General features: G+C 39.2%; 2 protein-coding genes and 1 non-coding gene across 3 annotated transcripts in view; 1 reads left to right on the top strand and 2 right to left on the bottom strand.

Moving 5' to 3' along the window:
• The first annotated feature begins 8,523 nt into the window (after positions 1-8,523).
• On the top strand, positions 8,524-10,241 carry RRAGA (Ras related GTP binding A). The gene has a single exon (XM_041762993.1). The coding sequence runs from the start codon at positions 8,851-8,853 to the stop codon at positions 9,790-9,792; it is 942 nt and encodes a 313-aa protein (XP_041618927.1). The 5' UTR covers positions 8,524-8,850; the 3' UTR covers positions 9,793-10,241.
• Positions 10,242-10,364: 123 nt separating this feature from the next.
• HAUS6 (HAUS augmin like complex subunit 6) overlaps positions 10,365-24,624 on the bottom strand; it is a 50,390-nt gene continuing 36,130 nt past the window's right edge. The window contains exons 13-17 of the mRNA XM_041762471.1: positions 21,061-21,127; positions 20,622-20,804; positions 18,283-18,418; positions 16,136-17,176; positions 10,365-14,841 (exon numbers count right to left, since the gene is read on the bottom strand). Coding sequence (XP_041618405.1) covers positions 14,780-14,841; positions 16,136-17,176; positions 18,283-18,418; positions 20,622-20,804; positions 21,061-21,127 — 1,489 coding nt within the window. The 3' untranslated portion in view covers positions 10,365-14,779. The remainder of the gene's footprint in view (positions 14,842-16,135; positions 17,177-18,282; positions 18,419-20,621; positions 20,805-21,060; positions 21,128-24,624) is intronic.
• Positions 21,219-21,349, bottom strand: LOC121496373. The gene has a single exon (XR_005989195.1).

Below are 24,624 nucleotides of genomic sequence, written 5' to 3'. Positions count from 1 at the left end.
ATGATTCCATTTATATGAAATTTCTAGAGAAGGGAAATTTATAGAGACAGAAGGCAAAAGAGTGGTTGCTGAGTCTCAGGGTGGGAGCAGAAATTGACAGAGACAATGGAATTTTGCCAGTCTTCTGACAAATATTCTAAAACTGAGTCACGGTGATGGAACTATATACTTGTATACAATGGATGAATTTTATAATGTGTAAATTATACCTCAATAAAGCTTTTCAAAGTTAAAAAAAATAGGGGCACCTGGATGGCGCAGTTAAGTGTCTGACTGAGGCTCAAGGTCATGATATTGGGGTCCCGGGATCGAGTCCTGCATTGGGCTCCCTACTCAGTGAGGAGTCTTCCTCTGCCCTTCCCCCACTTGTTCTCTCTCTCTCATAAATAAAATCTTTTTTTTAAGATAGATTTATTTATTTATTTATTTATTTATTTATTTATTTATTTATTTATGATAGATCTAGAGAGAGAAAAAGAGAGGCAGAGACACAGAAGGAGGGAGAAGCCGGCTCCACACCGGGAGCCCAATGCGGTACTCGATCCCAGGACTCCAGGACCGAGCCCTGGGCCAAAGGCAGGCGCCAAACTGCTGAGCCACCCAGGGATCCCCTAAAATCTTTAAAATAAATAAATAAAATATTTTTGGTATAAGTGGAAGGCTAGAATACCTGTTTTGTACAGTATAGCCTTCTGAAAAGGGCTTTTTTGGAAAGTTTAGAGTATTCTAACTTAGGAAGCTTCAGTATCATGATAATACTGGTTCATTCTGAATGAATGATACTGAGTAACATTGATTCACCCATCTGCTTAGAGACTAAGAACAGAACCATACTATATTTTTAGGGGGAAGGGGACATTATGACCTAGGTTTGGCAAGTAGACCCTGCAGTTATTTCATGAGTTGAAATTCCATTTCAACAACTCTAACTAAATGACATTAATGGATATAATTATTAATAGATGTAAATTATGACATTAATAGCATATAATGTGGGAGTTCTTATATCCAACTGAAGTTGTTTTGAGTTGAAAACAGACTGTTACAACTCTAAGATTTTAGGTAATCCCCTTGGTAACCACAAAGAAAATGCTTATAGATGATACACAAAAGAAAAAGAGAAAATAATCAAAATATACCAATACAAAAAAGCAACGAAACACAAAGGAAGACAGCAAGAGAGACAAGAGGGACAAAACACCTACAAACAAAACAGCTGAAAAATGATACTAGTAAAAAAAAAATGATACTAGTAAATCCTTCCCTATCAATAATTACTTTATATGTAAATAAACTAAACTCCTTAATAAAAGGAAACAAAAAAAGATAGAGTAGCCAAGAGAATAAAAAATCATGTATGCTGTCTCTAAGAAACCCACTTTAAATTCAAGAACACACAGAAGCTAAAAGTGAAAGGATGGAAGAAGTTATTCAATGCAATTGGTAGTCAAAAGAAAGTAGGAATGGTTATACTTAGACAAAGTAGATTTTAGGTGAAAAACTGTTTCTAGCGTGCCTGGGTGGCTCCGTCGGTTAAGCATATGCCTTTGGCTCAGGTCATGGTCCCAGGGTTCTGAGATCGAGCCTTGCATCAGACTCCCAGAGAGCCTGCTTCTCCTTTTTCCTCTGCCACTCCCCCTGCTTGTACTTTCTTATGCTCTCACTCTCTCTCTCATTCTCTCTCAAATAAATGAATAAAAATATTTTTTAATGTTAAAAATTTAAAAACCTTCTAGAGGGTCACCTTGGTGGCTCAATCAGTTAAGCATGGGACTGTTGGTTTCAGCTCAGGTCATGATCTCAGGGTTGTGAGATCAAGCCCCACATTGGCTCTGCACTGGGCGTGGACCCTGCTTGAAATTCTCTCTCTCCGTCTCCCTCTGCCCCTTCCACCCTTAAAAAAAAGAAGAAAAATACTATTTCTAGAGACAAAGGTTATTACATAATGCTAAAAGGGTCAACTCAAAACGCAGGTAGGTAAAACAATTACAAATACATACACATCCAACATCAAAGCACCTAAATATGTAAAAGAAGTATTAGTGGACCTGAAAGGATAAATTGACAGCAACACAATAAGAGTAGGCTTCATACCCTACTTGTAATAACAGAACATCCAGACAGGAAATCAATAAATGGTGGATTTGAACACTATAGACCAAACAGACATATACACTATGGACATAACAGACATATACGTATTACATGTTCTCCCAACAGCAGAAGAATACACATGCTTCTCAAGTACACAGAGAACATTTTCTGGGATAGATCACATGTTAGGTCACAAATAAGTCTTAATAAATTTAAGATCAAAATAAAAAACAAAAAAACAAAAAACAAAAAAAATCAAATCAAGTATCTTTTTTATCACAGTAAGATGAAACTAGGCATCAATAACAGCAAGAAAAAGAAAATTCACAAATATATGGAAACTAAGACACTTGAATAAACACTGGATCAAACAGGAAATCAAAAGGGAATTCAAAAATTATCTTGAAACAAACAAAAGCAAAAACACAATTTACCAAAACTTATGGAATGCAGCAAAAGCAGTACTAAAAGGGAAGTTTATAGTGATAAACACCTATATTTAAAAAGAAGATCTGAAATAACCTAACTTTACACCTCAAGGAACTAGAAAAAAGAATAAACTAAGCCCAAAGTTAGCAGGAGGAAAGAAATAATAGAGATCAGACCAGAAGTAACTCACATAGAGAACAGGGGGGAAAAACAAAATTAGAATTGGAAACTAGGAAAAACAACAAACCAACAAAAACTATAAGTCAGTATCTCTGATAAACATAGATGCAAAAATCTTCAATAAAATACTAGCAAACCAAATTCAAAAACATATCAAAAAGATTATAAATGATGGGGCAGCTGGGTGGCTTGGTTGGTTGAGCACGGGCTGTCAGCTCAGGTCATGAACTCAGGGTCCTAAGATGGGGCCCTCACGGGCTCTCTGCTTGGCAGGGAGTCTGCTTTTCTCTATCCCTCTGCCCCTCTTCCAGCTCATGCTCTCTGTCTCTCTCTCTCTGTTTCTCTGTCTCTCTCTCTCAAATAAATAAAATCTTAAAAAAAAATCATACACCATAACCAACTGTGACTTATTACTGGGATGCAAAGTACAGAATAAAAGGTAACACATTAACAGAATAAAAGGTAAGCCTACATGATCATCTCAATAGGTGCCAAAAAAGCATGTGATAAAGTTCAACATCAACTTATGATAAGGGACACCTGAGTGGCTCAGCGGTTGAGTGTCTGTCTTTGGCTCAGGGTGTGATCCTGGAATCTGGGATCTAGTCCCACGTCAGGCTCCCTGCATGGAGCCTGCTTCTCCTTCTGCCTATGTCTCTGCCTCTCTCTGTGTGTGTCTCTCATGAATAAATAAATAAATCTTAAAAAAAAAAAAAAAAGAAAGAAAGAAAGAAACAGGGTAGCCCCAGTGGCACAGCGGTTTAGCACCGCCTGCAGCCCCGGGTGTGATACCGAGGACCCTGGATCGAGTCCCACATCAGCCTCCCTGCATGGAGCCTGCTTCTCCCTCTGCCTGGGCCTCTGCCCCCCTCTCTCTCTGTGTCTCTATGAATAAATAAATAAAATCTTAAAAAAAAAAAAAACATGATATAAACTGTCAACAAAATAGGTACAAGAGGAAACTTCCTCAACACAATAAAGGTCACTTATGAAAAGCCAGACCTAACATCATAATCAATAGGGAAAAACTGAAAGCTTTTCCTCTAAGATCTGGTACAAGGCAAGGATGCCCACTCTTGCTCCTTCTATTCAACATATTACAAGTACTAGCAAGAGCAATCAGAAAAAAAAAAGAAAAAGGGAAAAAAAAGGCAGGGGTGTGGAATAAAAGGCATCTAAATCAGAAAGGAAGAAGTGAAATTATCACTGTTTGCAGATGACAGTGCTCTCTATATGTAGAAAACCCTAAAGACTTCACAAAACAAAAAAATTAGGACTAATGAATTCAGTAAAGTTGCAAGATACAAAATCAACTTACGAAAATAAGTTGTAAGTATTACAACTTCTTTACACTAACAACAATCCATCCAAAAGGGAAATCAAGAAAACAATCCCATTTACAATAGTGTCAGAAAGAATAAAATATTTAGGAATGAATTTGAACAAGGTGAAAGCCTGCACACTGAAAGCTAGAACTCAATGATGGAAGAAACTGAAGATCACACAAATAAATGGAAGGATACCCTGTGTTCACGGATTAAAAGAATTAATACTGTTTAAATGTTCATATTACCCAAAATTCTGATGACATTTTTCAAAGAAATAGAAAACCAACTATAAAATTTGTATGAAACCACAAGAGGCTCTGAATGGTCAAAGCAAACCTGAAAAAGAACAAAGCTGAAGGTATCACACTCCCAGATTTCAAATTATACTGCAAAGCTGTATAATCAAATAGTACGGTAATGGCATAAAAGCAGACATACAGGGCAGCCCTGGTGGCGCAGCGGTTTGGCGCCGCCTGCAGCCCAGGGTGTGATCCTGGAGACCCTGGATCCAGTCCCACATCGGGCTCCCTGCATGGAGCCTGCTTCTCCCTCTGCCTGTGTCTCTGCCTCTCTCTCTCTCTCCCTATGTCTATCATGAATAAATAAATAAATAAATATTTTTTAAAAATGGATTAAAGATGTGAATATAAGACCTAAAGCCATAAAACTCCTAGAAAAAAGCATAGGGAAATGGTTCTTGACATTGGTCTTGGAAACGTTTTTTTGGATACGTCACCAAACGTGCAAGCAACAAAAATCAAAAATAAACAAATGGAGCTACATCAAACTAAAAACCTTCTGCATAGAAGAAAAAAAAAAAACACCAAAAGAACAAAAAAAGTAACCTATGGAATGGGAGAATACATTTGCAAATCATTTATCTGATAAGGGATCAATATCCAAAATGTATAAACATTTCTGAAATTCAATAGGGGATAAATCAGATTTTAAAAATGGGCAGAGGACCTAAATAGACATTTTTCCAAAGAAGACATAACAAATAGCCAACAGGTATGTGAAAAGAGGCGCTTGCCATCACTACACATCAGGGGAATGTGTATCCAAACCAGGAGATATCACCTCACAGCTGTCGTCATCAAAAAGACAAGAGATAAGCTTTGGTGAGCATGTGGGAAAGAGGGCAACTTTGTGCACTGTTGGTTGGAATGTAAACTGGTGCAGCCACTATGGAAAACAGTATGGGGATTCCTCAAAAAATTAAAAATAGAAAGTTACTATATGATTCAATGATTCCACTTCTGGGTATATATATATTCAAAGGAAATGAAAACACTATCTGGAAAAGATAATCTGTCCTCCTCCCACCCCACCCACACCCAGTTCATTGCAGGATTGTTTACAGTAGCCAAGACATGGAAACAACCTAAGTCTCCATCAATGGATACATGAAGAAAGAAAATATGATATATATTTTTATATTATGATTATAGAATATATATTATTCACCCATTTAAAAAGGAAGGAAATCCTGCCATTTGCAACAACATGAATGGATCTTGAAGGCATGCCAAGTGAAATAAGTCAAAGACAAATACTGTATGATCTCCTTTGTATGTGGAATCTAAAAAACCAAACAGAGATACAGAGAATAGAGGGATGGTTGCCAGGGATTGGGAAATGGGTGAAGGTAGTCAAAAGGTACAAACTTCGAATCATAAGATAAATTCTGGGGATGTAATGTACAACATGGTGCCAATAGTTAGCAGTACGGTACTCTATGTTTGAAATTTACCAAGAGTATAGATCTTAATAGTTCTCATGGCCAAAGGGGAAAAAAAGTTGTAACTACCTGAGGTGATGGATGTTAACTAAACTTATTGTGGTAATCATTTGGCAATATACACATATATCAAATCATTACGTCATACACCTAAAACTAATACAGTGTTACATATCAGTAAAATGGGGAAAAAACATCACTACAACCAACATAAATACTAGAAGAATTTAAATAAACTGAATGCTAAAAATAAAGAATGTTCAACTTCCCTAAGGCATGGCAGGAATATCTACTATTGATAAATTTAAGCTAAAATCTATGTTAATTAACTACTTGTTGAATAATGTTAGAGAACATGCTTGGTGGCTCATAAAACTGCAAAGTGTGTGGGGATGCCTGGGTGGCTCACTGGTTGAGCGTCTGCCTTCAGCTCAGGGCATGATCCTGGGGTCCTGGGATCGAGTCTTGCATCAGGCTCCCCACAGGGAACCTACTTTTTCCTCTTTGTCTCTGCCTCTCTCTGTGTGTTTCTCATGAATAAAACCAAATAAACTGAAAGTGTGTTAAGTTTTAAACACAAAATTAGGGGCATCTGGGTGGGTCTGCCTTCAGCTCAGGGCGGGATCCTGGTGTTTTAGGATTGAGTCCTGCATCTGGCTCCTCATGGGGAGCCTGCTTCTTCCTCTGCCTATGCCTCTGCCTCTCTGTGTTCTCATGAATACATAAATAAAATAAAATCTTTTTTTTAAGTTTTAAACATAAAATTAAAATAAAATTTTACCATTAAAAGAAAGAGAGGCATCTGGGTGGCTCAGTCTGTTAAGCGGTCTGCCCTTGGCTTAGGTCAGGATCACAGGGTCCTGGGATCCAGGGAACCTGCTTCTCCTCTCCTCCCTCACTCTCTCTCTCTCTCTCAAATAAATTTTAAAAAAAAAATTAAGAAATGGTGGTTTATATATAGAGTATTTTCTTGCCTTTTCAAAGGAGATTGTGTCATTTCCAACAACATGAATGAACCTGGATGACATTATGCTGAGTGAATAAACTAGACAAAGAAAGAAAAAAGCTTGCAGGATCTCAATTATGTGGAATCTTTAAAAGTCAAATCCATAGTAGCAGAGAACAGAATGGGGGTTCGCAGGCACAAAGAGGTGGAGGTCATAGGGAGATGTTGATCGGAGGGTATAAAGTTGCAGTTATGCAGGATGAGTAAGTGTAGAGAGCTAGCCTACCACAGGATGACTGTGGCTGATACTATATCGAATACAGAAAATCTGCTGGGAGTGGATTTCAGGTGCTCTCGCCACACAGAGAAGTAACTATGAGGTTAGTCTGCGGTAATCATTTCACTGTGTGTATCAAATCACGTTGTACACCTTAAATATATATAATTTATATTTTTAAAAAAGACAAATTGCATTCCATTGTTTAATAGATGTGTAACTTGGTAAAATTACTTAATCCCTCTAAGCTTTGATTTATTCACTTGAAAATAAGATTGTTTATTCTTATTGACCGCATAAGGTCATTTATTTATTCATAGAGTTATCATGAGGATGGATCTCCAGCGCAGCTCCATACCAGTTTCCTCGAGCTTTGGGATTCCAACAATAAATTCCAAAGCCTGAGAAAAGGAAAAGGAGCTTGCTTACAAATGGAGAAAGCACTGGGGGGGGGGGGGGGGTGTCAGTGCATCCCCCAGTAGGGGTTTACTACCATCTCACTGTGTAGCACGGGGCAGTCACTTAACCTTCCCAAGTCTCACTTCCTCATCTGCGGTGCTCTGTGTGCTGTGCTTGCGTGCAGCACACCTGGGAATCTGGGGAGGCCTCACGGGGCTGAGGAGCCTGGCCTTCCTCCACTTCACCTGCGAGCAGCCCTGGCCTAGACCCACCTAAGTGCACTGCACTCTGAAAGCGACCCGGGCTGGGCTGTCCTGGGCTGGGTTGCCCCGTCCCGTCCGGTCCCCTCCCGTCCTGTCCCAGGCTGGGTTGTCCTGGGCTGGGCTGTCCTGTCCCGTCCCGTCCCATCCCGTCCCGTCCCGTCCTGTCCTGTCCCGTCCTGTCCTGTGTCCTGTCCCATCCTGTCCTGTCCCGGGCTGGGCTGTCCCGTCCTGTCCCGTCCTGTCCTGTCCTGTCCTGTCCCATCCTGTCCTGTCCCAGGCTGGGCTGTCCCGGGCTGTCCCATTCCGTCCCGTCCCGTCCTGTCCCATCCTGTCCTGTCCTGGGCTGGGCTGTCCCGGGCTGTCCCGTCCCGTCCTGTCCCGTCCTGTCCCATCCTGTCCTGTCCTGGGCTGGGCTGTCCCGTCCTGTCCCGTCCTGTCCTGTCCTGTCCTGTCCCATCCTGTCCTGTCCCAGGCTGGGCTGTCCTGTCCCGTCCCGTCCCATCCCGTCCCGTCCCGGGCTGGGCTGTCCCGGGCTGTCCCGCCCTGTCCCGTCCTGTCCCGTCCTGTCCCGTCCTGTCCCGGGCTGGGCTGTCCCGGGCTGTCCCGTCCCGTCCCGTCATGTCCCGGGCTGTGCCGTTCGGGGCCGTCCTGTCCTGTCCCGGGCCGGGCTGGGGCGGGAGCCGGATCTGGCCGCGAGATGGCAGCATTCTCGTAACGGAGCGAGCGCACGCGTACACCTAGCAACGGCACCCCCGGCGCGAAGAGGGAAACGGGACGCCCCGTGCGGGTCCGCCGCCGCTCCCTCCCTCGGGCGCCCCCGCCCCGCCCCCGCCGCCCGCCTCCCCCCCGCGCACCCCAGCCGCAGCCCCTCAGGGCCCGCGCGGCCGAGTGCCGGGCCCCGCCGCTCTCGCGAGACCGCCGCCGGAAGTGGGTGGTAGCCGGACGCCGCGGCCGCGCTCCCCGGAAGGCGAGCTGTTCTCCGGAGCTTCGCAGCCGCCTCGCCCAGGGCGCTCGCCTCCGAGGGAGAGCTCCCGCCGCCGCGCCCTTTCCGGCCCCGACCTCCCGCCGTCGGCTGCCGGCACCGCACGGCTGCACGGCCGGGCCTGCAGAGCCCCTGCGCCCCGACCCCGCCCTCCGTCCGCGCCGCAGGTAGGCCGCGCCCTGAGGCCCCTTCCGCGGCGGCTCGGCGGGTGATGCCCAACACAGCCATGAAGAAGAAGGTGCTGCTGATGGGGAAGAGCGGGTCGGGGAAGACCAGCATGCGGTCGATTATCTTTGCAAACTATATCGCTCGCGACACCCGGCGCCTGGGTGCCACCATTGATGTGGAGCACTCCCACGTCCGATTCCTGGGCAACCTGGTGCTCAACCTGTGGGACTGTGGCGGCCAGGACACCTTCATGGAGAATTACTTCACCAGCCAGCGAGACAACATCTTCCGTAACGTGGAGGTGCTGATCTACGTGTTTGACGTGGAGAGCCGCGAACTGGAAAAGGACATGCATTATTACCAGTCGTGTCTGGAGGCCATCCTCCAGAACTCTCCGGATGCCAAAATCTTCTGCCTGGTGCACAAAATGGATCTGGTCCAGGAGGATCAGCGTGACCTGATTTTTAAAGAGCGAGAGGAAGACCTGCGGCGTTTGTCTCGCCCCCTGGAATGCGCTTGTTTTCGAACCTCCATCTGGGACGAAACGCTCTACAAAGCCTGGTCCAGTATTGTCTACCAGCTCATTCCCAATGTGCAGCAGCTGGAGATGAACCTCAGGAATTTTGCCCAAATTATTGAGGCCGACGAAGTCCTGCTGTTCGAGAGGGCTACGTTCTTGGTCATTTCCCATTACCAGTGCAAGGAGCAGCGTGATGTCCACCGGTTCGAGAAGATCAGCAACATCATTAAGCAGTTCAAGCTGAGCTGCAGTAAATTAGCCGCTTCTTTCCAGAGCATGGAAGTTCGAAATTCTAACTTCGCGGCCTTCATCGACATCTTCACCTCAAACACGTACGTGATGGTGGTTATGTCTGACCCGTCGATCCCTTCCGCGGCTACTCTGATCAACATTCGCAATGCCAGGAAACACTTTGAGAAGCTGGAGAGAGTGGATGGCCCCAAGCACAGCCTCCTGATGCGTTGAATATTGCCAAATACTCTTTCTGAAGATGCTCAATTGCCTTCCCCACCCCCGCGTTTTTTTTTTTTCAATAATGTCGTGTGCTTAAAAGTGAGCTTTGAAATGTGTGCTGCTTACTACCTTCCATCTTTCTTCCCTACTCCCCGCCCCCCGCCCCCCCGACTTTAAACCTATTTACTCAGTTATCCAGTAGAGCTTCAGGATGGCCTTTCTGAAAAGTTGGTATGGTGTAACACTAAAGTAGGTGTGTGTGTGTGTATGTGTGTGTGTGTGTGTTCTGATGACCTGGTTATAATAGATACACACGTTAAAGCCTTTACAGTCTCTTCCTGTATTCCTTACAAGACTGCAAAGATGGAATGTTACTATTTTATCAGCAAGGTATTAAAATGCATTTATAAATCCTTCTTGGCTTCAATCATGAATAAACATTTGCTGTTAGCAATTTAAAATATGGTCTTATTTGAAATGATTCGAAGGTGGTTAATACCTAAAGACTCTGCCCACAAGTATTGCTTAGCTGATAAATTTCAGTTTTGTGATCTAGCCCCCATCACCTTATGGATAGTTCATAGCAGCTGTAAGCAGAGCGATTAAGAGTGAGGGCTCTGAGGCTAGACGAGCTGAGTTATTCCTTCATTTGCTAGCTCTGTGAACTGAGCAAGGTACTTCATTTCATGGTTTCCTCATTCATGAAATGTAGTAAGAGCAGCTCTACTTACAGGTTTGGTTTTTTTAAATTAAAAAATGGAAAGCACTTAGAATGGTGCCTGACACATACTCAGTACTATATATCAGCTATCAATACCACTACCTGAGCCATTCGCCACCCTCTACCCACCCACCCCCACCCCATCTCCCACCACCACCTCTGCAAGTGCTTACTCCCAAATTACTAGACTGAAACCTGTTGAACCCTTACTAAATGCCAGGTACTCTTAAATGCTTCATGCGTATTTTCTTATTTAATCCACACAACCTGAAGTAGATTACTTTTATTTTTTAATAGGTAAGAAAACCTTATTAAGGTCATACAGCTAAACCTAAGCAGAATTACAGACCTACCCCTCTCCTAACCTTACTCCCTTCTCCCTACTACTTCTTCCATTGACAGAAAATTTAATCATAAAAACCTTAGCTTTTCAGGTGTATAATCCTTCACATAATTCCCCTTTGTATACAGACATTAAATATAACAGAGCTTAAGCATTTCCAAGGCCTTTATAGCAGCAGCTGTGGATTGACAAAGTCCTTACCCCTGAAGAGCAAGAAGCTATTCACATGTAAGTTATTAACCTCTCCTAAGCATGGCCTTTGGCAGTAAATTAAAGGCTCCAGATTAAAAAAAAAAAAAAAAAAAACCAACTCTTAAGGATAGATTTCCCTTTTAAAATCACTTTAAAATACCACATATAGTAAACCTAATTAAAACAGCAGTAACAAAATACATTTACCTGAATCACTTAACCTCTCAAATTTCTTTTGTTGATCAAGTTACTGGTAGACCTTTATATGTGATCATTTTAGGAATTACAAGGCATGGTTCTTTTTGATACTATATAGGAAATTCCAAAGCCAGGTGGTATAATATTGAATGTTTATTCAAGACTATGGTGAATAGAACATATTTACAAATAGTCCCATAAAGGACTCACAAATATTTTAAAGTTGGCAAGTGGACTTGACTTGCACAGTGTGTGAGGAGAAAGAGCAACTATGTATCTGCAACATAATGTCAAAGAGAATTTTACCTTTGCAAGTATTTCTACATTAAGGAAAATGTCCTTAAAACATTTTAATTTAGTATTCCAAGAGTAGGAAAAAAATAAGGTTTCCTTTATAAAGGTCTCAAGAATTCCTGTTTTTTTCCCTTAGAGAAAATGGATTTCATAGATCATGGTTTCAAAATACCGTATTTTTTTCAATTAAATTCCCCCAAAATGTTTTTTTAGCCTCAAATACTCTTTATTCCACTTGATAACATTTTTCATGTTAAACATTCCATGCTTGTCCTCTTTAAACACGTAAAACAATTAGGACAAAAAATTAGGACATTTTGTCATTCAAGTTGACACAGAAGTCAGTTTACACACCTTTATCTAACAAATAATGAATATAACAAGGTACATTCTCTATAATCTGCTATGAATGTAATGAGAAAAATATATTTACAGCAATGAAGGAGCACTCTTTACCATTATTTTAATCCCATCACATAGGAGTCAAAGAAAACAATTCCAATACTTAAGTATTTGCTAAAGATGATCCATGACCCTTGAGGATATGTTGGGTAGATACACACCTCCCACATCTACATAGGCACATATATGCATATGTATATCAGTATGACTGCAAAGATTACATACAATCATGAAAAAATATGGTAAAAGCATTAAGTGAAAAAAATACTAAATGAATAAAAGATAAACTACAGATCTTAGAGAAGGGGTAAGTCCATGGGTTTGGAAGGGATAGATTAGGACTTCAAGGAGAAAGTAACACTAGGTCTGAGCCCTAAAGAGCTATAATTGTGGATTACGATTTCTAAGGAGCCACGCTCACCAAAGCAGCTGAGTTTTAAAAAGGTGGAAGGGGACAATAGTATAAGGAGAAATAGAGGAATCCACGTAGGGGACGATGTATGTCTTTAAATTTTAACTCTGTTCTAGAATTAGCAATAAACCATTACTGGAATTTTTTAAACTAAGTGATCAAAACAGTCCCTTAGAGTCAAAAGGTAACTATGCAGGCAATACTGGAGAGGGAAGAGCCAGAAGGCAGTTAAGTCATAATCATGATGGTTTGGGAGAAAATGATAGATAGGAGATATTTTTGTTTATACCACTGGCATATAAAGGACAGGAAAGAATGCCAAAACTCCCAACCTATCACAGGTACAACTCACTTAACAATGTGGTTTTTGTAAATCTATACTGTCCATAGACATTTTGATCTTTTGATTCTCAGTAATTAAGGGCTTCCCACCCTTAATGGTGAACTTGCACTTCCTTTTCAATTAACCTCTAAAGCAGTACATATGTAATAATATACTTGCTTCTTTAAGGTACCCCAGAGGTAAATGTGACTGTATTCCCTAGCAGTGTTTCTCAATCTTTTAATTGAGCCTAAGAATTATCAGGGAAACATATTTAAAATATAGATTTTTAATCCCCATTTTAGACCTACAAAATCTACAGTTTTTAGGATATATCTCCAATGATTCCTTGAGTCCCTCTTAGTCATTTAAGCTCCCTCCCTAGCTTCAGTATCATTGCAGAATAGATATAATAATCACTATCTTAAAAGTTAGGGCAATTAAATGAAACAATATGTATTAATTTCTAGGAATGGCCCCAACACGTTGTAGATGCTAATAACCCTACCTCCTCCCTAATACATTAAATTTGGATTTACAGGTTTAGTGGGTTTTCTTATGGTACAGTACAGGACAGTTTCTACAGTAGATAGATCTACAGTTCGTGATTTGTTGTATTAACTAATAAACGAACACAGCCCCCTAGGAGAAGCTGTTCATCCTCTTTGTTTTCCATGGCAAATAAGGTAGTTAGTGTATGTGCTCTTCTTGTTTTTTTCTCATAAGACTGGCCTTCAAATTGGGATCAGACAACTTAAAAAGCCCAAAAGGAGTGAAGAAAGATCAAGCCCATCCACCTCCAGAACCCTTCCCTTCAACTTTTCTCCTCTTTACCAGTTTCTTGACAAACAGACAAGGTTTTGGTGGTAAGAAATGGGACTAGACAGAGGGGTACCATAGGTGCTACCACCATTCCAGTCCATGCTCATTGCTCCTGGTTCACACAGAGCAATGGCATACACTGGGATGGTAGAGACAAGCTCTCTCTTCGAGGATCATGAGCGTGAGGCCTCACATTTGACTTCCACATAGTCCAGAAGGTCAATAGGGGGCCAATTCCTGTGGCCATATCCTTTATCCTAGCCTATTAGTTACTTCGAGAAGGTCTTGTGATATAGTAAAGAAGGAAAATAGGACTGAATCCTAGCTTCACCACTGACTTAACTGTGACACTGAACAAGTACCCTGAATTCAGTTTTCTCCTACTTACTTTGAGGCTATTCATAGTGGCATACTGATGGTTTTTGAGAAGGAAAGTAAAACAATCAAAATTCACTGCTTTTCCTAAACACCCCCCCCCCCCAATAAACCAACAGGAGACTAATCAATTTTTACTTTTTTTTCGTTAAAATATAAAACTAGGGTTAAATTCTCAAAGTCTAAATTAGACTAAATATAAACCTGTACAACCCATTGAATGGATTTATAGTTTGACAGTGTTCCTTTTAAAAGTATCTAGACATCTTCCATTTTTTTCCTTTCTTCTAAATTCATTCTGCGCCAGTCCTTCACCTATCATCACATACATATTCGATTACACATTTTCCAGGACTAACTTAATACTTAAATAATAATTAAGCCTGCATAGAGCTTTCCTAAACTTAAACTTACTCACCCTGACTACACATCCCAAGGTACTACTCTCCTCACTTTTTTTGGATAGTACTATAATGTTTCATAAAGAAACAATAAGTTACATTATTTCCCTAAAATGAAAGATCAGTATTCAATGGTTATTATGTTAACCACTTAATAAAAGTACATCAAAAACCACTTATATTTATGTTAACTGAAATTATAATGTAATAAATTAAACTAATACTTTGCTATTTATTTAATGCTTACAAATTATTCAAGGAATCAAAATGGCTTCACAAAACCTAATGTCTGCTTCCCAAATACTTCACATTTTAACCTCAGATCCATACAAAAAAAAAATCCAAACATACTCTACGTAAAAACTAATGTTTGCTAAAAGGCATTATTTAGGATATTTTAGACCTTGAAAAAAAGTTTTACTTTCAACATTTATTTAAATTATAAATCTGTTTTTATCCTGTGACACTGCTTGAAATTTAAGTACATCATAGTCATTAAATTATCTGGGTTTCTGCTTCATCTTTTCAAGTCCGACTGAAATTCATTTGCATCAAGGGTCTTATTCAAGATTTCTTCTTCTGCAAGGGTGATTTTAAAAAAGAGAAAAGGATAATCAAACATTACAAAGAAAAAATTAAATAGGACAGATTCCAAATAGTAGCAAATTTCAGTCTTCTTAAAAATGTTCACATGCAATAATATAATATTTATAAGAAAAATACCTGTAATAAAACTATAATAAAAATTACCATTATTCTCACTGAGGTATCTTTTCTCCAGAGAATATCAATATACCCCTCTTAGAATACTTTTCAACATACCAGTGTTTAATTATCATGGGCAAACCAGAGTGATATATAATTAATTTTATCACCAGATCTTTATTTGCTCTAACATGCATTAACAGCAGGGGTTTTTTTTCATCTCTATGATGAAAATTTTCAACATAGAAAAGTAAAGAGAATTATCATTAACCCAATGTATCCATTATCCAGCTACAATAATTATTAATGCTGTTCTGTGAACTGGGTCCCCCTGTAAGATATGTTGAAGTTCCAACCCCAGTACCTCAGAATATGGCCTTATTTGGAAAGAGGGTCACTAAAGATATAATCAGTTAAGATGAGGTCATTCTGAACTAGGGTGGGCACTTAATCCTGTATGACTGGTGGCTTTATAAAGAAACCATAAAGACACACAAGAGGAGAAAGCCACATGAAGATGGAGACAAATCAGAGCTGTGCTACAAGCAAAGGAACACCTAGGGCTACCAGAAACTAGGAAAGGCAAAAAAGATCTTCCTCTGGTGGCTTCAGAGGGACCACGGCCCTGCCAAAACCTTGATTCTAGATTCTAGCCTTCAGAACTTGCCTCCAGGGACAACAAATTTCTGTTGTGTTAAGCTCCCTGGTTTGTGATACTTTGTATGGCAGCCCCAGGAAACTAATACACTAACCTATCTTGTTTTGTCACCGAACCTGCTCAAATTTATTTCAAAAAAAATTACAAATATTATCACAAGAATGATATTTAACATACATAGTGTTACTCAACCCATTTTTAGAACCATCTTCCACTAGCCAAGATTTTGATGAGGTTTACTTTTGACAGTCTGTATTATAAAAGCAGTAGGTTTCAGGGGTTTGGTTGTTTTCTACCCATCCCACACTAACTGTAAACTATATAGCCATCACTTGAGATTCTAAAAGTACCCACATAAGTGATAGGTTCACTCTTCTCATCTTAGTCAAGGAAGAGCACATTTTGTCACATTAACAATAAAAACCATGTAGCATTTAAGCATACTACTGTTAAAAGAGGCTAAGAGAAAAATTCAACAGGTCAATACACACAGGTCTGATTCAATCTTACCTTTTAAATTAGGTAGAAGTTCTCCAAGACTACATGGTATTGTAGTTTTCAATCTTTGTTCCACTGGAGAAAACTTAATTAGTGGTGAAAGAGACCGTTTTCTTTCACCAAGGGACATGCATAAAGATGGTTTTGTATAGTCAACATGCATATCATGACTGTCTAAAAAGTCAAGCATATCATCTGTTTGCATGTTTGTGGGAGTAGGACTCAATTCTGGTTTGTGTCTTCCAAGTGTTTCAGGATTGGAAAGGCCACTTTCTTCCCTTTTCTTGGAGAGAGATTTTTTCAGAGCTTCATATCTACGGCAAATAGCCTGTAAATTACAGTCTGATCCTGGAGTAGCTGGTCTTTCTCCCACATCTTCTGGAAAAATGCTACTGTGCAAAGGACTATTTGGTTCCAGTTTAAAATTGGCCTCTGTACTACTGGAGCTATTAAGACTTAGGTTACCAACTTCTTCTGGAAGAGTTTCATGTAATATGCCAAAATCAATATCCTTTAAACTCCTGGAACTAATTCCACTTGATACTTGAAAAGAGTCCCATAACATACTTCTATGCATGAAAGGTTCCTTATAAGAAGCTTGCAAGTGGTCAAGGGAAGTCTCCTCCTCACTGCTACCCATCACAACTCTCCTATTACCTGTAGCAGGGGAGATTGTCTCTATTCGGCTAGTTTCTAAAAGCTTGTTCTGTAACGCTGCACCCTCCAAATCTTGCTTGCACATTACTTTCTTACTTAACAAATCTGACTGATTTTGTATTGATGGTCCACCTGTATGACTGGTCACTGTATGTTTCTGAGGCACACACTTGAGGCAATCTGAAATAACTTTCTCTTCCGGCAAATGGGAATGGCTAGAATTTGATACAGTGCTTGCTGAGAGAAAGCTGGTCTTGCTAAATTCTCTTGGATTATGCAACACAGGTAAGGATTCTGGCAATACTTCTCTATGTTGAGTATCCATCTGAATTGATTCTGTACTTCTGTTATCTTCCAATTCAACAGCTTTTCTCCATGAACTCCTAATTTCACTTACTGATTAAATAAAGGGGAGTAAAACACAATTTACTAATATTCCCAAACAGAGCATGCAATTAAAAATTTAATTTCTAGTGCTCAACATAAAGCTACTGACTCAATACATGTTCCACAGATATGTCCCCTGGATGACAAGACTCTACAACAAACCAAAAGACCAACATCAAAGAACTCCTTCTCCAACTGATCACAAATAACAAAAGCTGTCCCTGAAATGTGCATATACTTTCACACAACACATACAAATTACATGAACAAGAAAAGATGTTTTCTTATTCATCTAAGCCAGAGTTCAGCAAACTTTTTCTCTAAAGAGCAGATGGTAATATTTTAGGTTTTGCAGGCCTCTAGTCTGTAGCAACTACTCAACTCTGCTATTGGAACATGAAAGCAATCATAAACAATATACTGACAAATCAGCAAGGCTATGTTCAATACAACTTTATTTACAAAAACACACAGGGCAAGGTAGATTTGGTTCACAGCCTGTTGTCTGCTGACCACTGATTTGGTCTGTGGCTAGGTTCAACCTGAATTTAATCAATTTAACTTCAAATACGTTGTTTCTAGCAGCAAAATGGAAATTACATTTAATTCAACCAGGATGATGTGCCACATGGACAATTTCAGAATTTTGCCAACACAGATTAAAGGTTGTAAGAAAAAAGTACTGGGCAGTCTAGCTAGCTTGGGAGGGGTAGAAAAGATTTCTATACACACAATTTTTGGCTGATGTTGCTAGCTGCTGACTGTAAGGACACAGACTATATACTCTATAAATGTTGATCACAGGTCAGATGTGGAGGCAGAGGGGGTCTTAAAAGTGCTCAACTCAAATATTTTCTAAGAAAGAGCCAAGTAAAAAAACAACAAAATTGCAGAGTATCAGGGCAAAATAATACTGCTTAAACACTGCAATAGCTATGAGAACACCCACAATTAATACTTCAGTAAAAGTCCCTTACATCATAACAAAACATTGCCACTAAAGTGAAAGATGGAGAAAAAGAATTTTAAACTGAGTTTCCAGAAGATATGTCAGGCCACAGATCTAATAGTAGTAATGTCTAAGAAAAAATAAGTGATAGAAATCATTAACTTACTCAAGTTTTCTGGCGTTCGGGGAATTTGTTTCCTTGTTAAGAATGGGTTAGAAACTAGAGAATCAAATATTTCCTCTAATTTTACTTCTTTTCCATTAGAGGGCTGTGGTGAATCCGATAAAACTGCCCTTGCAACCTAAAATAGAAAAGGTAAGCAAAAATTACCATCCTCCTTGGTAGAATGCAACAAAAGCCCTGATAAGAACAAATCAGCACCTGATGGTCAGCAGCCCCTACCACAGCAAATGGCACAAAAAGCCGCTCAAAAACACAGCTCCCAGTCACTCCATATAGTCTATCTAGGCACAATTTTCTGAAGGAAAATTAAACACAAAACTGTTTCTTCCCTTCTTATCTTAACTGGATATCCCATTATAGAGGAAAGGTAAAAATCTTAATACTTGAGAAGATTCAGAGGTAGTCCTGATGACACAGTGACATAAGCTACTATATGCTACATCCGTGAACTTGATAATTCTGTATCTGCTAAAATAACTACTTTTAAAGCAGATTCCTCTTAAATATAACCTATTTGCACAGTAACCTCTATTAACAAATGAAATACACTCTGACAACATTATATCTTTGCCAGAAACCTCAATATCAGACATAAATTAGTAAACAAGGCATAGGAATACATTCTAAAATAGATAAAGTATACAATATTAAAAAAACAACTTCATTAATTAAATTTCAATAAAACTGAAAAACAAAAAACATACACATTTAAAAAACTGCCCCAAGAGCACTAAAAAAAACTTCCTACAACCATAATCAAATGACCCCCACTTACCCTCCCCTATGAAAATAGGATTTCTTATAATTCAAACACTAAATATTTCTTGTCACAGACACTATTAAAGAAAATTAATTTCACTTCACTTTCAGAGCTATATGAGATTTTATGACTCTCTTCTTCTAATCCATCCCATTTTACTGCTAATATAAATTCTTCTAATTGAAAATGTCTCTCTTTCCACATCAGGAAAGAAAACAGAATGACTGACCATCTCTTATGTGGATTCCATCAACCAATAAAGAGAAATAATATAGGGGATCCCTGGGTGGCGCAGCGGTTTGGCGCCTGCCTTTGGCCCAGGGCGCGATCCTGGAGACCCGGGATCGAATCCCACGTCGGGCTCCCGGTGCATGGAGCCTGCTTCTCCCTCTGCCTGTGTCTCTGCCCCTCTCTCTCTCTCTCTCTCTCTCTCTGACTATCATAAATAAAAAAATAAAAAAAAAAAGAGAAATAATATAAACCTGAGAGATTTTGAAGTATTTATAGACCAAGAAACGGGTCCAACCTCCTCATGTTAACAAACAAGAAAATGACTGATATCCAGCCCTCATATTTGGACATTTTTCACTTACTTTGATCAAGATTGAAATAAAGGAGGAAACTCCAATACCTGAATCAGTATGTACTAAACCAAATTTTTCTTTCAGTCTCTCAAGAATATAAAGTAGCTGATTTATTTTCAGGCTCCTTATCCAAATTCAAACAATGCTAAGGGATGTTGTGGGAGACTAATAAAAATAACATTAGAGAATGGCTTGAGTATTTGTATACACTTCTGCAGCAAATAGTACAATTTGACTATCGAGCAATAGTAGCATTATGTAGTTACTTGCCAGTGTAAAGTCTCTTGTCAGGAAAACCAAAATCATGAAAAATGATGCATTTAATGGCTTTTTAAATATTTAGAAAGGAAAAGGACAAACACTATGCTTAGTGATAATATGATATTACATAGTCTTTGTCCTTAATATTCAAAAAAAGAGGAAGTTTGGCTAAGTAACAAACATTATTATTTTTTTAAAAGCAGATTATTTGGGGATCCCTGGGTGGCTCAGCAATTTGGCACCTGCCTTTGGCCCAGGGCGTGGTCCTGGAGTCCCAGGATCGAGTCCTGCATTGGGCTCCCTGCATGGAGCCTGCTTCTCCCTCTGCCTGTGTCTCTGCCTCTCTCTCTCTCTCTCATGAATATATAAATAAAATCTTTTAAAAAAAAAGATTATTTTAATAGAATATAATCATTGGGTGTATTTATCTAACAATTTATATAATCGTTAATTCCAAAAATATCATACTAGTATTATTTTTATACTTTTGGGTATTTATAGAATGGGACATGGGTTCTAACTCATGATCTATATTAAATCTATTTCTACTTTCTGGGAAGTCCAGTTTTGCTTTAACCATGATTTTCATTTTCTGTGCTCTCCTTTCCCAAATTAACCCCAGTTAAACAATAATTAACTGTAACTTCACTTACAATCCCAATGCCAATGAGAAAATAAAAGATATTTCAGTGTATGTATTACAATATTTTTCTAACCTCTTCTACCAAATGATCCTGCTCTTTTTGAAATGGATCCCTATTTTTAGGTGGCAGAGACCCTCCAAATGTAGTATTCTCTGTACTTGCAGTATCTGATGATGTAGAATTTTTCATTTCAAATTTTGGTGTCTTGTTAGAAAGTGTTTCATTTCCTTTTCTAGGAGTTCTTATCTTCATGTCCTGAAGAAGACAAACATGTAATGTTAAAACTAATGATTGCAGCTGATCTTCATTAGAGGTTCATGAGTTATCACAAACCTATAAAAAGCTAACATTATTATGAAATTCTATGTTCACTGGAACAATTAAATAATTCCAATATTTCCGTTTAGAAGCAATAGGAAATATGTAAATACAAATTAATTAGGATATCAGCAAAAATAACATTTTAACATAAGTTAATGTGATCAAGATTAAAAATGGTTTTAAAATATACCTTTTCAAGTAATCTAATGCTGTTTCGATCTGACGATGAAACTGGGTGTGACAGGAAAGAAGCAGGTCTAAAAGGAAAAAAAATCACAAATCCGAGTTACATACAGTAAAGAATTCTATTCACTTGCTATATCTGAATAACCAAAAAAAAAAACAAAAACCTGTCTGCCCCGTATCTGTCCGTTACGATTTCCCTCAATTCGTCCCGGTCATCAAAAGGCAGTTTATTCTAGGGAGGTATGGTGACAATCAGAGCAGTACTTCAGCTCCATTTGTGTATCAGCCTCCCGAACAGTAAACATTTTCTTAACCACTATATATTTTAAGACAACTTTTTTTATAAAGTTGAATGACTTGATGAACACTCAAAAACTTGAGTACATAGTAAACACAAATTCAATTAACTAGAATTTTATCATCCTTAGGCTTCAGATCACAGAATTTAACTGTGACAGAGACCTTAAGATTTTGATCTTTCATGTTCAAAATCAATTTCTCTTATTCTGAATCTTGCACAATAGCACATATGTTAGTTAAAAGTCATAAGGTTGTTTAGTTTAAGTCTGCTGCATTCTACACATAGTACTCTCTTAGATTCTCTGTCTCCTTTGGATAAACATAAAAACCTTACACATCAATTACAAAGCAAGTGGTTAAATGTTTAAAGCCCTCAAAGTGATGAAACTTCAGCTTCATCTTGAAAGAGCTTTCAAATTCAATCATAGATGGATGAGGTCTATCACTGGTCAAAGCTTTTCTACTCCAGGTAATACGAAAGGCAAGATTACCACAGAGATCACTTTCAATATCAAGCATGTTGGTGCTTTGCTTTCTGTTCATAACCAGAAGTATAAAATTAATAGCCTTAAAACATTTATGTAACAGCAAATAGGCTTTTTCAAACTTTTTCAAATACACGCTCCTTGGAATCATCATCTACCTTCCAAATACAATGCAAGATCACTAAAACTGCTCAAGCTCAACTTTGCCTTGAGAGGATATAATTTAGATGTCAAAGGAAAAAATTAATCATCTAGTTGACTTTATCTTAATTTATCCAAAAGTAACATTAAAATGATCAGGGCAGCCCAGGTGGCTTAACAGTTTAGCGCCGCCTTCAGCCCAGGGCCTGATCCTAGAGACCTGGGATCGAGACCCACATTGGGCTCCCTGCATGGAGCCTGCTTCTCCCTCTGCCTGTGTCTCTACCTCTCTCTCTGAAATAAATAAATAAATAAATAAATAAATAAATAAATAAATAAATAAATAAGCAAGCAAGCAAGCAAGCAAGCAAGCAAGCAAGCACGCCCGCCCTCTGAAACAGGGCTAGCAATCTATGATACCACCATCAGATTGTGAGTTCCTGGAGGACAAAGACTGAACTTCCTGGTTATTACCAGGAACTCAGTGCCTGGTACTTGGCAGTGCAGTACATGTTTATAACCAACTGATGGATTGACTGAATCAACAAATAGACGTCACCTGAGCATGAGGTTCAAAAGATGGATGCCCCCAAATTTTTCTATTTGGATCATTCTTACAGATCATTCTTTTTTTTTTTTTTTAAAGATCTTATTTATTTATTCATGAGAGACACACACAGAGAGAGGGAGAGAGAGAGAGAGAGGCAAAGACACAGGCAGAGGGAGAAGCAGGCTCCATGCAGGGAGCCGAATGTGCTCAATCCCGGGACTCCAGGATCATGCCCGGGGCTGAAGGCAGGCACTAAACCACTGAGCCATCCAGGGATCCCCTTACAGATCATTTTTAAAAGAAAAAAATGGGAACATATTCTCTACCTTCCTCTCTCCCTTTTCTGAATTGGCAACATGGTATTAGCCCTGCTAACATCTCAATCTAAGCCAACTTTAAAGCAGCCTTGACTCAGTCCTTACTCTCTACCCACTTACTATGCCGGAATGAGGCCCATAAAATCCTAGCACTGTGAAAGATAAAGACAGAGGGTGTTGATCCCACAATGGAAATTTATACTAAGGAAAGAGTATATCCAAAAGAAAATAAGAAACAACACATTTTTTTATAGCAGTAAAAAAATTGAGGAAAACATAAAAATCTAAAAATAAATGTCATAAACCATTATAAGGAAAAATCAGTAATATAATGTTAAAACGTACATACACACAAAAAAAACTGTACTTACGGATATTGACGTCTAGAAAATTTTAAGTGGATTAAATTTACATGTTTGTAAATAAAGCCCAAAAAGACAACTTGCAAAGTCTAATAAGTGATTTGTTAGATTTTTTTTTAATGTTTTATTTTATTTATTCATGAGAGGCAGAGAGTGAGAGAGAGAGACAGAGGCAGAGGCAGAGACACAGGCAGAGGGAGAAGCAGGCTCCATGCAGGGAGGATCTTGCATGGATCTTGCTCCATGCAAGATCAGGCCCAGGCCAAAGGGGCGCTAAACCACTGGGCCATCCGGCTGCCCTAGAAATTTTAACTAACTATTCTTCATTTTTATTTTGTTGTTCCAATATACCTAAAATTAACAAAGAAGTAACAAACAGAAATTATAAAAAAATCTTGAGTAAGATATGAGATTAGAATTTCTAAGGCTAAAGAAATTAAGTTGGCATGCACTCAAGATAATACTGCCCAATCTCTGAAACACAATAAAGGAGAAACTGTGAAGGGTAAAGGTCTAGAACTGCATCGCCCACACTACAAATATCAGGGAATCCTCCCTGCCAGAAACCACTGCAAAGGGTAGTGCCCACAGTGCACAGCAAAGGCATCACCAATCACTGAATTCTCGTTTAAAGTACGGTGAAGCCTCCATCAGCTCACTCTGATCAAAAACTGCCATGAGGGGGATCCCTGGGTGGCTCAGCGGTTTAGTGCCTGCCTTTGGCCGAGTGTGATCCTGGAGTCCCAGGATCGAGTCCCACATCGGGCTCCCTGCGTGGAGCCTGCTCCTCCCTCTGCCTGTGTTTCTGCCCCTCTCTCCCTCTCTCTCTGCATCTCTCATGAATAAATAAATAAAATCTTAAAAAAAAAAAAAAAACTGCCATGAGACTAAAGAAGACTACTTCTATTTTGGTACCTATGAGTGACAAGTGCATATGAAAGGGCTAATAACACACTGTAAAAACCACATTATTTCTATGTTTCTTAAGTGAACAGTGGTCCTGATCATATCCACATATGAATTTCCAAATTAACTACACTGATACTGATATAAGATACCATTACAAATAACAGCTGAACTACATGTTAAAAAAAAAGAGGTATTATTTTCAGTATAGTCTATATTACACATTACTAATGAAACATTTTATTACAAAATATCTTTACAGTAAAGAATTCTGAGGAAAAAACCTTATTTCCACATGACTCAATTCTTCACCTTTCTTCTGTTTTGATATCAAGCAGCAATAATAATTCATATCCCATGAGCATTTATTTATCCCTCACCACCAAAAGCCTTCTGCTAAACTGTCCCTCTTCAAAATCCCAAACCTACAATTAAAGTATCAGATAATAATTAAAAGATCTAAAAGCTTAGAAGTATAAATCTGGAAATCAAATTATAATTAATACA

The sequence above is a fragment of the Vulpes lagopus genome, chromosome 7, assembly GCF_018345385.1.
Source record: "Vulpes lagopus strain Blue_001 chromosome 7, ASM1834538v1, whole genome shotgun sequence".
Lineage (NCBI taxonomy): Eukaryota > Metazoa > Chordata > Mammalia > Carnivora > Canidae > Vulpes > Vulpes lagopus.
Note: the sequence above shows the minus strand (reverse complement) of the source record. Positions and strands in the feature narration are given on the sequence as shown.

Coding starts and splice junctions, on each gene's coding strand:
- RRAGA (XM_041762993.1), top strand. CDS start 8,851: ATGCCCAACACAGCCATGAAGAAGAAGGTGCTGCTGATGGGGAAGAGC.